This window comes from Scatophagus argus, chromosome 16, assembly GCF_020382885.2.
Source record: "Scatophagus argus isolate fScaArg1 chromosome 16, fScaArg1.pri, whole genome shotgun sequence".
NCBI lineage: Eukaryota > Metazoa > Chordata > Actinopteri > Scatophagidae > Scatophagus > Scatophagus argus.
The window spans coordinates 8,545,701-8,560,338 of NC_058508.1; the positions used below are offsets into that span (position 1 = coordinate 8,545,701).

The 14,638-nt window shown below is 40.1% G+C and overlaps 1 protein-coding gene across 1 annotated transcript; it reads left to right on the forward strand.

The window, feature by feature from the left end:
- Positions 1-10,869: 10,869 nt before the first annotated feature.
- socs1a (suppressor of cytokine signaling 1a) lies at positions 10,870-13,242 on the forward strand. The gene is made up of 2 exons (XM_046415198.1): positions 10,870-11,088; positions 11,995-13,242. Exon 2 carries the CDS (start codon positions 12,052-12,054, stop codon positions 12,841-12,843), a length of 792 nt encoding a protein of 263 aa, XP_046271154.1. The 5' UTR covers positions 10,870-11,088; positions 11,995-12,051; the 3' UTR covers positions 12,844-13,242.
- Positions 13,243-14,638: the final 1,396 nt, after the last annotated feature.

Genomic DNA, 14,638 nt, shown 5'->3' on the forward strand with positions numbered 1-14,638 from the left:
TGTGCGCGTGTGTGTGTATGTGTGTGTGTGTACTTACTGTAAATGGTTTACATAGATCCTCTTCTTCTGAAATGCTAAATCATTAAAGAGAAGTGCCATTTCCCTCTTTCTATGGCTTCACACATCTAAACAAACTCAAATACACACACGTACAGCAGACAATATGGACAGACATGGGCAGCAAATACACTGTAAGGACAAAAGTAATATATATTATTACTGAATTTAGATATGATATGGGGCTTGTCGGGGGTTGGGCTGGGCCCCTGACTTCCAGTGAAGTTAAATCTTAATGCTTCAGTATACCAACACATTGTGGGCAAAGCTATGCTTCCACCTTTGTGGCAACAGTTTGGTGAAGGCCCTTTTCTATTCCAGCATGACTGTGCCCCAGTGCACAAAGCAAAGTCCATAAAGAGTTTGGTGTGGAAGAACTTGACTGGCCCACACCGAGCCCTGACCTCATGAAATACCTTTGTGATGAACTGGAATGGAGATTGTGAGCCAGGCCTTTTTGTCCAACATCAGTGTCTGACCTCACAAATTCTCTGCTGTATGAATGGGAAAAAATTCCCACAGAAACACACTCTTGTGGAAAGCCTTCCCAGAAGAGTGGAAGCTGTTCTAGCCGAAAGTTGTCTGTGTATTTATAATGCCATGCCATTAAAGTCCCTGTTGGTGAAATGGTCAGGTGTCCCAATACTTATGTCCCCATAGTGTATCTTACCACCACAGATTTATTGTTTTAGTAACAGCAACAGCCTATTCCCCTTTTCATACAGTGACATGCAGCAAGACTCTGAGGTCACTTCCATTTCATCATTAAACTTCTTTGAAAGTGAAATGTGCTTTTTTTAAAAAAAGAAGACTGAACATTTCCAGAAGCATCAAACATGTTTTTCCATGTAGACACTGATTCTATCACATGACATCATGATAACAGAAGTGGGTGTCAGGTCTGATTTTAAAATAGGTCTGCCACAGTTAGTAGTGATGCTTGAAAGGTCAAGATGAGTCACTTGAGTGGCTAATGAAAAACCTTGCACATGCAGGCATGTGTGTGTGAGCCTTTTATTGAGTGGTGTTCTGAGTTACTGGGTAGATTCTGTACAGTTCACTCTCTCTTCAAACAGTCAGCTGTCAGCGCAGACTAAACTGTGTTTCATTTTTCACACAGAATGTATTCAACAACCACATCTTTCAGGATTTACTGTTCGATAACTCAAAGTCTGCTGCTGCCAAAACTCTGTATATTTACACTCACTCTTGCACATGTTTACATCTAAAAAGTAATACATAATAAACTGTCATAAAACCTTCTATTTGAACATCCTTGATGGTCTTGATAAAAGACTTGTGTCAGATGTTTGATGAGGCCAAAATCCTGAACGTTTTGTAATTGCATGGGACAACGTGGTGGTTTACAGCTCATCCCAGGATGGTGTCGCTTTTCCTTTTGCCGTAGCCACACACAAATTCTTTGCTCTCTGACACAATGAATGCTGCATGTCTTAACACGTATCTGCAGGTTATTTGGTGTGGATGAGGCTTACAAAACAAAACAAAACAAAAACAAACAAACGAAAATAAAAGCTTTCCAAAATGTTTTGTAAGAGAGGACATAATGTCTGATATGGATGAGAGCTTGAGGCCATATGCACAAGACAGAGTTAACAAGCACTGTTGTAGTTATATATCTGTCTTCTACAGGTGAATATGTATAGTTTTAGTTTTTCTGTATTACAATACAAGAATTACTTTAATCTCACTCAAAAATGGAATTCAGGGCAGTAGTAATAATGGTAGTTTTTACCAGCGAGAAAGGACAGTAGTAACAAAGGCCAGGGAACAGTAGTGATAGTGTTGTACTCCAAAAAAGGTAGTTTTCTCCACTGATACAAGACTAAATGAATTCCTCCAGAGCAAAAGTAAAAATTTTGTCTGCAGTTGAACTGTGTATATGTGGTATGTGGTATATTGTACATATGCAGTAATAAAGATGCCTATAAATACAGTTTCTGTCCACTTCCAAGCCAACATTTTTTGGTCATGTGTACTGTGAGTCATAACTGTGAGTTGCCAATACAACAGCAAAAGCTGGATGGGTGTGAGGAACACATGCTGTCATCCGATAGCTGGAAAATATCTCAGAAAGTCTCATATGAGAGACAATCAAAACAAAATATGTTTTCTTTGTTATTTAAGAAAAACAACACTTAAAATAAATCATGGCACAGTCATTGTAGGCTCAGCTGAATCAACAGGATCTGAGGCCAGATTTGGTTTGACCCGCGTGCTGTTAACTCACCCACACAGCATGGTGAGTTTTCAAATCAGTAAGTAAGCTTCATATAATTTGTGTTGTTCTTGTTTCGTTAAGACAGCCCGAATGAACCACACTTCGACTTTTTTTTTTCGCTTTTTGTTTGGGATAAAGAGAACTAACTGTGTGTGTGTGATCACGTCATCACACAGCAGAAGCAGTTTTGCTTGGTTTCATGTATTTTTGTGACCTTTTGGCACTCAGTGGTCCATGGAGGAATTCTAGATTCAGTGTGCTTATGTGTTTACATGCACAAATATGCAGAGCAGCGAACAATGAGCTGTGTGTTATCAAGTTATCATCGTTCAAACAAAGCAAAACAGGAGGAGATGGGGCTACATCACTGCACTGATGTCAACAAGAAATTAGTCAAAATGATACTAAATGTACATTTGGACTTAGGTCCATATTCCTGAAAGAACTAAAGTGCATATCATTATATCCAAGATGCCACTAAACACATTCTGAGCTCTGTGTCAGCGTGTTATTTGACAGTGTCTTGCTTTTTCTTTCTTCAGCAGCAATCACTTTAGGCAGATTTATGAAAAGATTGATAAAATGGTGTGTGTTTAGCACTAAATGAGCCTTTTCATTTCAATAAATAGAACTACTTTTGTCAAGCTAATTTTTTAAACATTGTTACAGCAGGGATTATAGCACTCGGTGGTGTGGAAAGACTTATGGGCACATGCAGTCTTGATAATCATCTTCACAGATCTACACTCCTGCTGATTGATGGTTTGAAGACAACTTGCCAAAGAAAGCTGAAATCGTAGCTTATCCTTTGATTATGTTACTTTGCACCGATATGATAAATCTTCTAAAAACACCTCAGTGTCAGCTCACTATGCCAGGGAAGTAAAAGAGTCATTTCAAACAAACCCAATAATATTTCTCTTTGTGTCATGTCCTCATTTTTCAATGCATTAATAAACTCTTTGTTTTTGACTCCAGAAGGAATACAATATACACAGTACGGTTGCAATATTTACATAGCTGCAGTGGCAGAAATGAAAAGTCCAATATCATATTCTTGGTATTTGCTTTAAATCTTTTATTATCAAGAAGGTTTTCTGTGCATGTTCTGAGGAAATACCAAAAATGACGCGTTGTATATCTTTCTTTTACACAAAAAACAAACAAACCGTTGATTATTCATTTTCCCATGGCCCCTGAAGGCAGCATAAGGAAAAAGAGCCAATCAGAAAATTTAAAGGCTGTGACCCATCATCTGTTGCTTACATGGCCAGACTGCACTTTCATTTTCGAATTCCGAGAAACAGAGCGTTTCTTTCTTCCCACAGCAGCGCAATTTAAAGATTACAAACACGCAAACAGAAAATAGATAACATGCTGTGTATACACATCACGCTGTGAAGATACTCAGGCATGCATTTAAAACCTTACTTAAGTAAAAAGTATTATCAGCAAGTATAAAAAGTTAAAGTAGTCACTGTGGAGATATTTAGGACTGAGCTTTTTAACTATTTTAGACATTGTTGTCCAGAACAGTCCACAGCATTGCATCATATTCTGTAATCACTGAACAGTGAACTGTTCACCAGTTCAGGAAAACAACCCTGTTTTTACTTTTGAAACAATGAATTTTCCAGCTACTCCAAGAGGATTTTTAAAGAGTTTATTTCGTTTAAGTAGTAGGAGAATTCAAGAATTCAAGGAACACCCTCAGTTTATCAGAATGACAAACTGCAATCTGAAAAGTAACTAGTAACTAAAGCTGTCAGACAAATACAGTGGGGTAAAAAAAAATGCAATATTGCCTCCTGGATGGAGTGTAGTACAAGTATGAGGTTGCATAAAATGGAAGTACTCATGTAACATACAAGTACCTCAAATCTGTACTTAAGTACCAAAGTTCAGTTCTTGCTTTACTTCTCAAACTGTCATCCCTTTTTCTAGAAGGAGGAGAGAGAACAAGAAACCGCAATTCAAGAGGAATCTTACCTCAACAAAATGGTGAACTTTAATCTCTGAATCAGTCAGGTCTTAAGATTTCAGTTTCACTCTGACAACTTCTCTTTTACCCAGCCATCTGAATAAATTTGACGTAATTTTAAACTTTTAATTTGTCTGATAGCCCTTCAAATACAAAGTCCCACATCTTGTGTTTTTATTAAAATGAGTTTTGGAAAGCACACTCGCTAAAGTCTCAAAGCAAATGTGAATCTGGGAAGACTTCATCCCAGCAGACCCCTTGATGCTGAATAGATCAACAACAAAGAGTGTGTTTGACATTACCATCCACGTGCAACGCTTTGTAAGCCCTGATATTTTTCTATTGAGGGGAAGTTTGTTTTTTTTTTTGCACACCACATTCTATGAAATGTCTGCTATGATTATCACATGATGGCAGCTTTTGTGTCCAGTTTATAGAAGCGAGGCAGAGGGCCAAAGTTTGAACGAACACAGCACCGTTGCCAACTGAAGCCAAAAGAACAAGCACTTTGTAGCACAGATATAGAGATATGAATCATATTGTTGAAGGCAGAATCAGATAGTAGCACATGATTCTGGGCTGCAGTGCTGCACCGTGGTGTTGACAGGCATTTGGCAGAAAGCTAACTGGGAGGCCATGAACACTGGATCCATGTGATTCATGAGTCAAATAACGTTTCTTTATTACAACAACAACATTTACCAATGCATTGTTGTGTAATGCCAGAACCAGACAAACCAGAACCACACAGCGTACCACACTTAATTCACTTATAGGTAGGACCCTTGTGAAAGGATTTCTGGAATAGTCCCAAATGTCGAAATAAGGCATTTTTTTATTGGTTAATGACTGGGAGAGATGGAGAGTACATGAAGTAACAGAGACAGATAGACTGAAATCTCTTGGAGGTCCTGAGAAACCTTAGGGGTCAACTGAGGTGACAAGTGATCCTTCTAACCGAGTAGTACAGGAATAGTACAGTAGGGAAACTTGATCAACTAACATGGCGTGCCCCTAGAGACAAATACAGTTTTGGGAGCAGTTGGGAGTCAAATGGAATAATGTCCAGGGAATGTGGCCAATGGGACTGAGGGGATAAAGTGATTTCTAGAGCTGCAAATGGCATCTGATAACCAATGAAAGGACAATGGTGGTCAGCTGAATCTATGAAATCCATTCAACTTTGAGGTGCAAAGGTCCCCAGCCATGAATGGACCCCATAGATCGACATCCCCAGTATTGCTATTTTCATTTTCAAGTTAAGTTTAAGTTATCAAGATAAGCTGTGTGTGTATGTGTGTGTGCTATTAGATACTGATTCACTAAAGTTTAAACATTTATATGACTTCTAACAATTACTTTTCAGATTAATATTGTGCCTTAAAAAAACAAACCTGGGACAAGATTAGAACAGAAAAAGCACTGTGAAGTGTTAAAGCTGTGGTTCAGGTGACCCTCCTTGTCCCCTCTTAAAAGAGAAAGCACTGTCTCGGGCCCCCTTGTCACATTTCACCAAAGAGAGACTTTCCCTCTAAACTTCTTTCACTGAAAGATATTTTGAGGCCAGTAGTGAGACTAACCTCATCCTCTTCCTCAAGAAATTTCACGACTTGCTCCACATCATGATGGGAAACATCCAGTTAGACTCTTCTCAGTACAGCTGTTAGACTGCTTTCTTGGAGCCACTCTGGCTGTTGATTCACTTTATTACTGTAAAGTGATTCAGTTGCTGAATGACCTTTTGATCTTGTCATAACGGCAAACAGTCCTGATTTTGCTGTTTAAAATGTTTGAGTGGATTAAATTTCATGGATGTTGTCATTTCAGTGGTAATCATGAGGATGTTTTCATGAGAAGGACAAGGAATAAGAGCACTTTCTGCACTGCGCTGCTTACTGAAATATGATTGAGAGACAATGTATTGTTTTCCTGTTTGGTCTTTGTGTAATACAGGATAATATTTTCTTCATTCTTAAGACTTTCTTTAAAAAAAGCAAGCATCATAGGAGTTTGTCACCGAAGGAGACAGAAGTGGAAATCACTTACTGAGAAGCTTCACAGAGCAAATGATCTGAACAGCGGTAGTAGAACCTATAAAATATGCATTTTTGTGGCTTTATGACATAAACTTGTTTAACATAAGGCAGCACAGGAAACTACTGATGCCTAAAGGATTCACTGGCTCGCTGTTACATCTAAATATTCAGAAGTGCTTCTTGTAAGCATAAGGAATTCAGGGAAGACATTTATACTTTCACATTTAGCATAATGACCTTCCGTGCATAGGTCACCTATTATCACATCCTCTAGATAGTGCAACAGATAAGGAGTTCATTTGTCTGTGTTTTCCACTTCATGAATTAGAAACTGATTAATACCCCCACTGAATTTTTAGAACCTTCTTGCTATGATTAATAACGATTAAGTTAAGCACACTTCACTCTAGATCTGCTTTCACTTTTGTCAGGACCCATTTATACTGATGCAGGAACTGCTGGATCAAATTTAATGGATCTGGAGGCGGGCACGCCCAAGGACCGCTCATTCTTGTTTTCCCTCAGACCAACTCTTACCAACAACAACATTCAGAAGGGGACAGTAGCATCTGGCTTATTTTGATATTAAGGTGTTTTGGTCAGGAAAATATTTTAATCTGCTTAGCAAATGCTAGAATGAACAATTGCTTACTATTTTATGAGGTTTGGTGTAGTAGTGGTTGATGATAACATACAGGCATGAAAAACAAAGCCTTTTTCTTTTTGCCAGAAAAAAAAAAGAAAAAAAAAAAGAAAACAAAAGCTCACTAATGTGTTCAGTTACTCTTCACCTTTTGCTTTTATTTTCATCTTCCCTCACCTTTGTTATATTCCTTCTTGTGATGCTTATCATAAAATAGTTAAACAAAATGAAACTATAATACACGTACACACACACACAACCCTCTTGATGATTCAGTTGCTTGTTCACAGCACTATGGCACACCAGGAAATGCTGCTTTAATGTGTACAGCGCAAACAGCTATGGGTTTATTGCAGATATGTGTGCTTTGTTAGGTTAACTGGAACATAAGTGGCATTCACTGTGGCCCTCACTCACTGCCTTATCACTGTTGCTGTCTGTTCAGCAGCTGAGGGGTCACCAGCATTCTTTGTCAGTGAATGTGCTGTACAGACTTAAAGTGCACACCAGAAGACAGGATATGATAAAATAAGTTAGGCACATTTTCCAGCATTTTGACATAGTTGTCATATTGAAAGTACAACTCTCATGAAGCAAGGCCTAATGATTGCACATGAGAGGAGGGTGGGGGTGGGGCTTGATGTTGCTCTTCCTGTAATTCCAGAATGTGCAGTGATCTTGAAATGTATAGATTAGAAAACAAGGAAAATAAATACAAGATCATTGAGGCAACATGGAAAACTTCAGAGAAAATAAGGCACAGCAATACAACACAGAGACAGATAAGAACATCATTCACACACACACACACACACACACACACACACACACACACACACCTACTTCCCAGATAAGGAAGTGCAGATCTCTTTGGACAAGCACAGAGAAAGAGGGACAAAGAGCCAGTGAGACCAGAACACCTTGGGGATGTGAAAGTTTTGATTTACTGGACACAAAGCCAGGGATGTGGACACACCCAACAAGAAACAAGATCTTCACTTTTGTTGGCTGAAACTTTCAGGTCTGCAATAAATGGATGCAGTGAAACTCTGAAAGTTACAGTAGCTGTATCAAAGCATCTGCAGAAACTTCCAGAGTGCATGTGCAGTTACACGTTCATGTTTTTACATCTGCTGAGCAAACACTGCTAATAATCACCAGTCGTGCCTCAGGATGTTCTATCCAACGTGCGGCCATTAAAAGTATAGACAAACCGCAGTTAAGATCACACAGTCTAATACAAACGACTCCTGCAGTCAAACAAAAATAGATTTCCCCTGCTCTACATTTTGAAACATCTGTCACCCATCAATGGACCCTCTCACCCTGCACCCTCTCATTCAAAAGTTAACAAAAGCAACAATAAGCTCTAGTTATTACATTCCACTGTGGTTACAACAACAAATTCCCTCTAATAGCTAAAACTGATCCCAGATTATTTAAACTGCAACACTGTGCTTTGATATCATTTTTGCATGCAAATGTTGGATATATTTCTTTTATTGCTGCGTCTGATGAATGCACCACCGCATTCATACATGCAAACACATACTCAGTATTGTGCAAGAATGTTCTGCTGGACACAACACACACACTGTGAAGCTCGCGATGTTTCAATCTCTTGCTTCTCTCCCTCTTTCACAGAAATGAAACTTATGGAGTATGCACATACATGCAAATAAACACTGAGTGCATAAGAACATTCATGCAAGACACTTTGTTGCACAGTTACAAACTGCAAAAACTTCAACACCCCCAAAATCAGTATGAATAGGAATGTGAACACAATATGTCTGCAAAGAAAGACAGACATGCAGAGAGGGCAGTGGCAGACATCCAGTGTTACAACTGTGTGTTTCTAATTAAGGTCAGCACTTTAACTCATTACTACCCGAACAACACAGACCAGAGAGCAGCATAACCAGTCTACCCTCTTGCTGTCTGTCTCCCTCCTTACTTCAGTCAAGCCTCCCGTACTCTGCGTGCTCCAAGCTTGCATTGCGGACATAATGTTCAGCACACGAGATTCCTGGTGTCAGAAGTTATTCTCAAAGCCACTGACAAAACCCATAACAAAGCACTGGTTTACAACATGCAGATACAAAGGGAGTAGGGTGGAATCATAAACGCAGTATTCCATCACGTGAGACCACTTATCTTCAAACAGCTCATGGACACATCAAATAAGCTGTAGATGGAGACACAAAATGAGCTGTGAGCCTAGTCACAATGAGACCAGCAGGCCGGCCTGAGGTGCTTGTCCCTGCCTGCAGCGTCAGCTAAGTTTTTCCTTAACTCTCCATTTGTCTGAGTTTTGTAACATGACACCGTGACCACCTGGGGCGTAGTTCATTTCTCTCCCATGTTTACACTTCTGTTCCTTGCAATGCCCCAGACTGTTCATAACTTTAATTTTTCCTCCGGCTTGCAAAGCTACAATTGACAAGGCTGATGGTGCTTTAGAAAAAAAGATAATATAATCATACCATGAATGTCATTTTGTTTAAAAGGCAGGGAAATTTCTTCAGCACACAAGTTCATCAGTGAAAGGCTGAATGGTGAAACCAGGCCGGATTCCACATGATGCAACGTAAACGTTTTCTTGTTCAGATATATTTAGAATTAACTTGTAAGGTCATGTTTGTGCATTATCCCACTCATCATGCCTGGCTAAGACATTTGGCGTGAAACCTGGACTCACTCAGAGTCATTTACTGCCAAATGATAGCACAGCCGCCGCACTGCAGGCAGAACTACTGATCAATCCAAACACTACAGCCGCACCAAATGTGGAAGAACTGGTGGTCAGACTTTAATTAAATGAAATTAGTTCAGAGGAAAGTATATTTTCAGATTCTTCTCAAATGAGTCACAAGGAAATTCTATTTCAACTCTAGCTGATAATTTGAAGTCATTATAAATGGCAGAAGTTTGAGCACAGAGTGAAGTGACTTTATGTGAAACAGCTGGCACTTACTGAGAAATAACTCACCTCATAGTTTCACTAACAAAGAGAACTGCGAACTGTGTGTCATCTACTGTCTCGAACGCTACAAATGTACAATTTCAGAAGAAGAAATGGGATTCACTATAGAAATGGCCTCATGTGGCCTAGTTTTGAAAGTCAAAATAGTGAAATGACTGTTTGGATGTCACAATACAAGCATTTAGGAGATGAATCACCCCAAATGTCAAAACCCTGTAAAACATTTGAACTGCAGAAGAGACTAATAATAACAACAAAAATGAAGAAGTGCAGCAGGGACGTTGATTTGATTTATGATCTGCTCGCTGCTTTTGAATACTTCACGGTGACTGTGACTGGGAATATTTAAGCGATTTAAGCGAATGCAGCGTGTTGTGCATTCCGCCTGCAGAGATCATTATCTGAATGTGACTGGCTTGTTGACCAAAGGTTAAAAAAAAAATGCACTGCGGAATTTTATGCAGATGCACAATCTGTATACTTAATTTGATGAATCATTTATTGAAAACTACGTCAGGCAAGCTTATTTCGTATAAACTGGTTGGGCGTATGAATATTTATTTTTATTAAAGAAATACACAGACGGGAATAGAGAGAGACAGACAGACAGGGGAAGAGAGAGAGACAGAGAGAGAGAGAGAGAGAGAGAGAGAGAGAGACCCACGCTGAACGTTCACAGAAACCATTAAAAAGAGGCACGTCTATAATATTTAGTACCATTATTTAGTATATGTTGCCATTACCCGAACCATCTATCACCTGTCTTTCTGTAAACCTCCCGCTGTCACGGGGCGTGCGGTTTTCTTGAAATTCAAATGAATAGAAAGAAGCACAAGGTTTCACTTTCGGTTGTGTTTCAAAGAAAGCTGCTGCTAGCAATGAAATGAGACAAGGCGGAGCTTAGACTATAAAGTCGACTGTTTTCATCGCTCGACTCACATCGGTGAGGATCTGACGGGTGTAAATCACATCCAGCACTATTTGCCCCCAACCTGTCCACTGTGACCCCGGCATCCCACGGCAGCCTGCGCCGGCTCGCGGATTACCTCGCAGGATATTTACCGCTGAAATCGCACTCCTTGCACTTTGGGATTGCGCACAATCGGGCATTCGTACCGCCGCTGCTGCTGTTAGTACAAAACGGTAAGACTTTTCAAACAACGTCTTTTTTTAAAAAATGTTTTATTGTTTTTCTTAATGTAAAAAATGTGGTTCGTAACATTCGTAGCTGCTTGTTTTCTGGGACATGTGCAGTGGAAAAACATGTTAAACTGTTCTACTGGTGAGTGCATGAGTTTTTGGACAAAAAACAAAAACAAACAGAAAAAAAAAAAGAAAACAAACAAACAAACAAACAGCGGAGCTGTTAACATCATTTTGTTAGTTTGGATTTTATTCACGTGTTTAAGGTGTGATTGTGATTACCTGCAATCAAAGCTATAAAAAAAAAATCACCCCAGGCTGACATCACAGTGCCTGGGTCAACCCCAGGTTTGTGTGTTTTAGTGTTTATCTCCGGAAAAGCTTATGTAGAACAAATAATACTTTGAGTGCACAATGTATGACGCAATGTGTTCTGTTCCCATTTTTTTTATTTGTCAATAGGTTGAGAAAGTTTGATTTCAACCAGATATTTCAGTCATTAATGGCCGAAGTGAGAAAACAAAAATACAATTGTGAACACCATAAACTACATGTGCATGTGTCTACACACAGTGTACAGTAATTTGTCTGTGGCAGGCATCAGTATTTACTGTATTCTAGCCAAACCTCAGATTCCACTCATATCAAATGCGTTACCCATCAATGGAAATGAGAACGCAGTACACTGAAAGTCACTGAACTGCGCATGCGTGCACGCACACACACACACACAGAAGTCTTTGTTCTCTTTTGGCTTCACATAATGCTTGCTTAAAACCAGTTCTCAAATTGTGTGCTTTTAATGTCTCCTTGTCTATATAATTTTGGGAGGAAGTTTATCAAGGCTTCTATAAATGATAGCAAATGAACAGTTGTAGTTAACTCTGTCTTTCTTGTCTCTCTCAGGATGTCAGTGTGGTGGTCAGAGATGGGAGAGGGTCTGGGACCGCTCTCCCCTGTAGGATGGTAGCCGATAGCACAGTGGAAGGCCATGACAAAACCCACTTGTCAAACTCATCGGCGTCATCATCCTCATCGTCATCCCTGTCCTCATCGTCATCCCTATCCTCATCGTCATCCCTATCCTCATCGTCGTCCTTATCCTCATCATCTTCCTTGTCCTCATCATCTTCCTTGTCCTCATCGCGGTCCTCACTGTCATCATCCCTAGCCAGACACGAGCTTGCTCTCAGTCCTCACCACACAGAGCAGTTTCAGCATCAGGCCGTTCCAGGTCCGAATCCGAGGTCAGCACCTGTCCCCTGTGTGTATCTGACCCACTTCCCTACCTTCTCCTGCCAGGAGGATTGCAACCTCATTACTGACACAGCATCCAAGCTTGAGCGCAGCGGCTTCTACTGGGGTCCCCTGGGAGTGGAGGAGGCTCATCGCATGCTGCGGGACGCTCCACTGGGAAGCTTCCTCATCCGCGATAGCAGGCAGAAGGACGTCTTCTTCACACTGTCCTACCACGCCAAGAGCGGGCCGGTCAGTGTACGCATCACCTACAGTCGGCAAAAGTTCTCACTGGCAGGCAACGAGCGCTCCTTCCCAACACTCTTTGCCCTCTTGGAGCATTATATCAGTTCTCCCAAGAAGAGTCTGAGTATCCCCTACAGGAAATGGCAGCCAACACTGCAGGAGCTGTGCAGGAAGCGCATCATGGAGCTGTGTGGTGGAAGAAGCCTGGTTTCAGAGCTGCCTATAACCCATGTCGCCAAAGACTTCCTGTTGGAATTTCCTTACAAACTATAACAAAGCTGACTTATAAGGTTTTGATAGTATTATCTTTAACTTCAAGGAAGCAGTTTTTACCAAGGAGCAGTAAACTATCATGTTGCCATCATGTGTTGGATGTTAAGACTACATCACCATGGTTACAGATTAAAGCAGCTCCCTGTTTTGAGCTGAAAAGCTCCAAAATGTTCCACAAAACACATTTTGACCACAGTCAAGAACAGACGTTCTCCAGTTGGACAGGGTTCATGCATGGCATTTCAACATACATTACCTCCAGTGATTCAACTCCACGTTCCACATGGACGGAGCGCCTTTTGGTCTTGAGGAAGCATGAAAAACTGGAAAATGCTGCATTAAGAGAAAACTACAGACACAATAGTTGTTACAGTGATAATAGAACTGGGATCAACTGGGACCGTTCCATTGGAAACTGTGGGGTCTGTTGTTTCCCACTCATGGCCACCAGAGGTCCAAAAGTATTTGAGAGTGGATTGTGAAAAGACATTGAGAGCATCAGTGGAGTGGACCTTTAGACATAAGTCATGTTGGAGGGTACAGTTGAAACCATCACAGCTGTTAGTACTGTGTGGGATTTATTTTTGTAGCAGACTTTAATACTCTAATGTTGCTGAATGTTTACACCTAACATGAATGTTTGCCAGTACTGATGGCTCAAATATCGCTTGATGTCTTTTTAAAATCTGAGTGTTGTCATGGCATATTGTAAAGGACGTCTGGTTTTGGAGCCATGAAGTCTGGTGTTATGTCGTACTGTATGTAGAGGCATCCGACCTCTTGTTCAACCATCTCTGCCAGGCAGATAAGATTTTTATTTACTAAATCAGACAGCTAAATATTTTTTAATGTTTTATTTTTATTTTCTACTGTTTGAAATAAAATGTATTTAAACTAACCTTGCTGCATTTTCATGTAGTTATTTTCTAACTGTGGTATGTCTTTCCCCAAATGTGCATGTCCATGTCATGTGCTTCATACAAAAAGGTGGGGAGGGTGCAAACACACACACACTTTCAATCACATACTTCTGTACGCTATGCCACAGACAATAGGGCAGACAGACAGACAGGAAGTATGACAAGGCAGTGTACAGTATCATCATCACAGTGATTCATTCCTGTAGGGTAAAGTGACAGGTGGGTGGGGTTACTTTGGTAGTAAATGGACTATTACGCTTAGAAACACACACACTTACCAGAAACAGGGGCAGAAGTGACACATAATGAATGGTGTGATTGTGCCTATGTGTGTGTGTGTGTGTGCAGTACTTTAAAACTCATGAGGACCCAGAGCAGATTAAAATTTCCTTGGGAGGAAGTGGGAAATTTTTTGTTAGTGGTTTGACAGAGACCTGTTAGATCAGGTCAGTGTTTGAGTTAAAGTTCACATGTATTCACACATGTAGTTTATGTGTATGCAACACATATTTAACAGTTTGTTTTTTTTTTTACAAGGAATAATGAAAGTAGGTAAAAAGTCAAAAGAATTTGTCAAGAAAAGTTGGACAAGCAGTCAAAAGTCTTCATATAAAAGCCAGTTTAAAATTGAGGCAGCTCACAAAGAAGAGATTTAAAACTTGACTTGTGATCAAAACATCCTGCCTTCATTCAGTATTTACTGACAGACATATCACTTCTGGGTGTGGCAAAAATAACTGAGTGGGTACACCTGTATGGACTCCAGCTAACATACCATCATTGCGTTTGCATCCCAACTGTTGTAGAGTCGCCGCAGTGATGAAACTTATTTCTTGCCTGAACCACAGTTGAAAAGTTCACGTAATCTACTACAC

Bases quoted from the DNA above. Each gene is read 5' to 3' on its own strand.
- socs1a (XM_046415198.1), top strand. From the start codon at position 12,052: ATGGTAGCCGATAGCACAGTGGAAGGCCATGACAAAACCCACTTGTCA.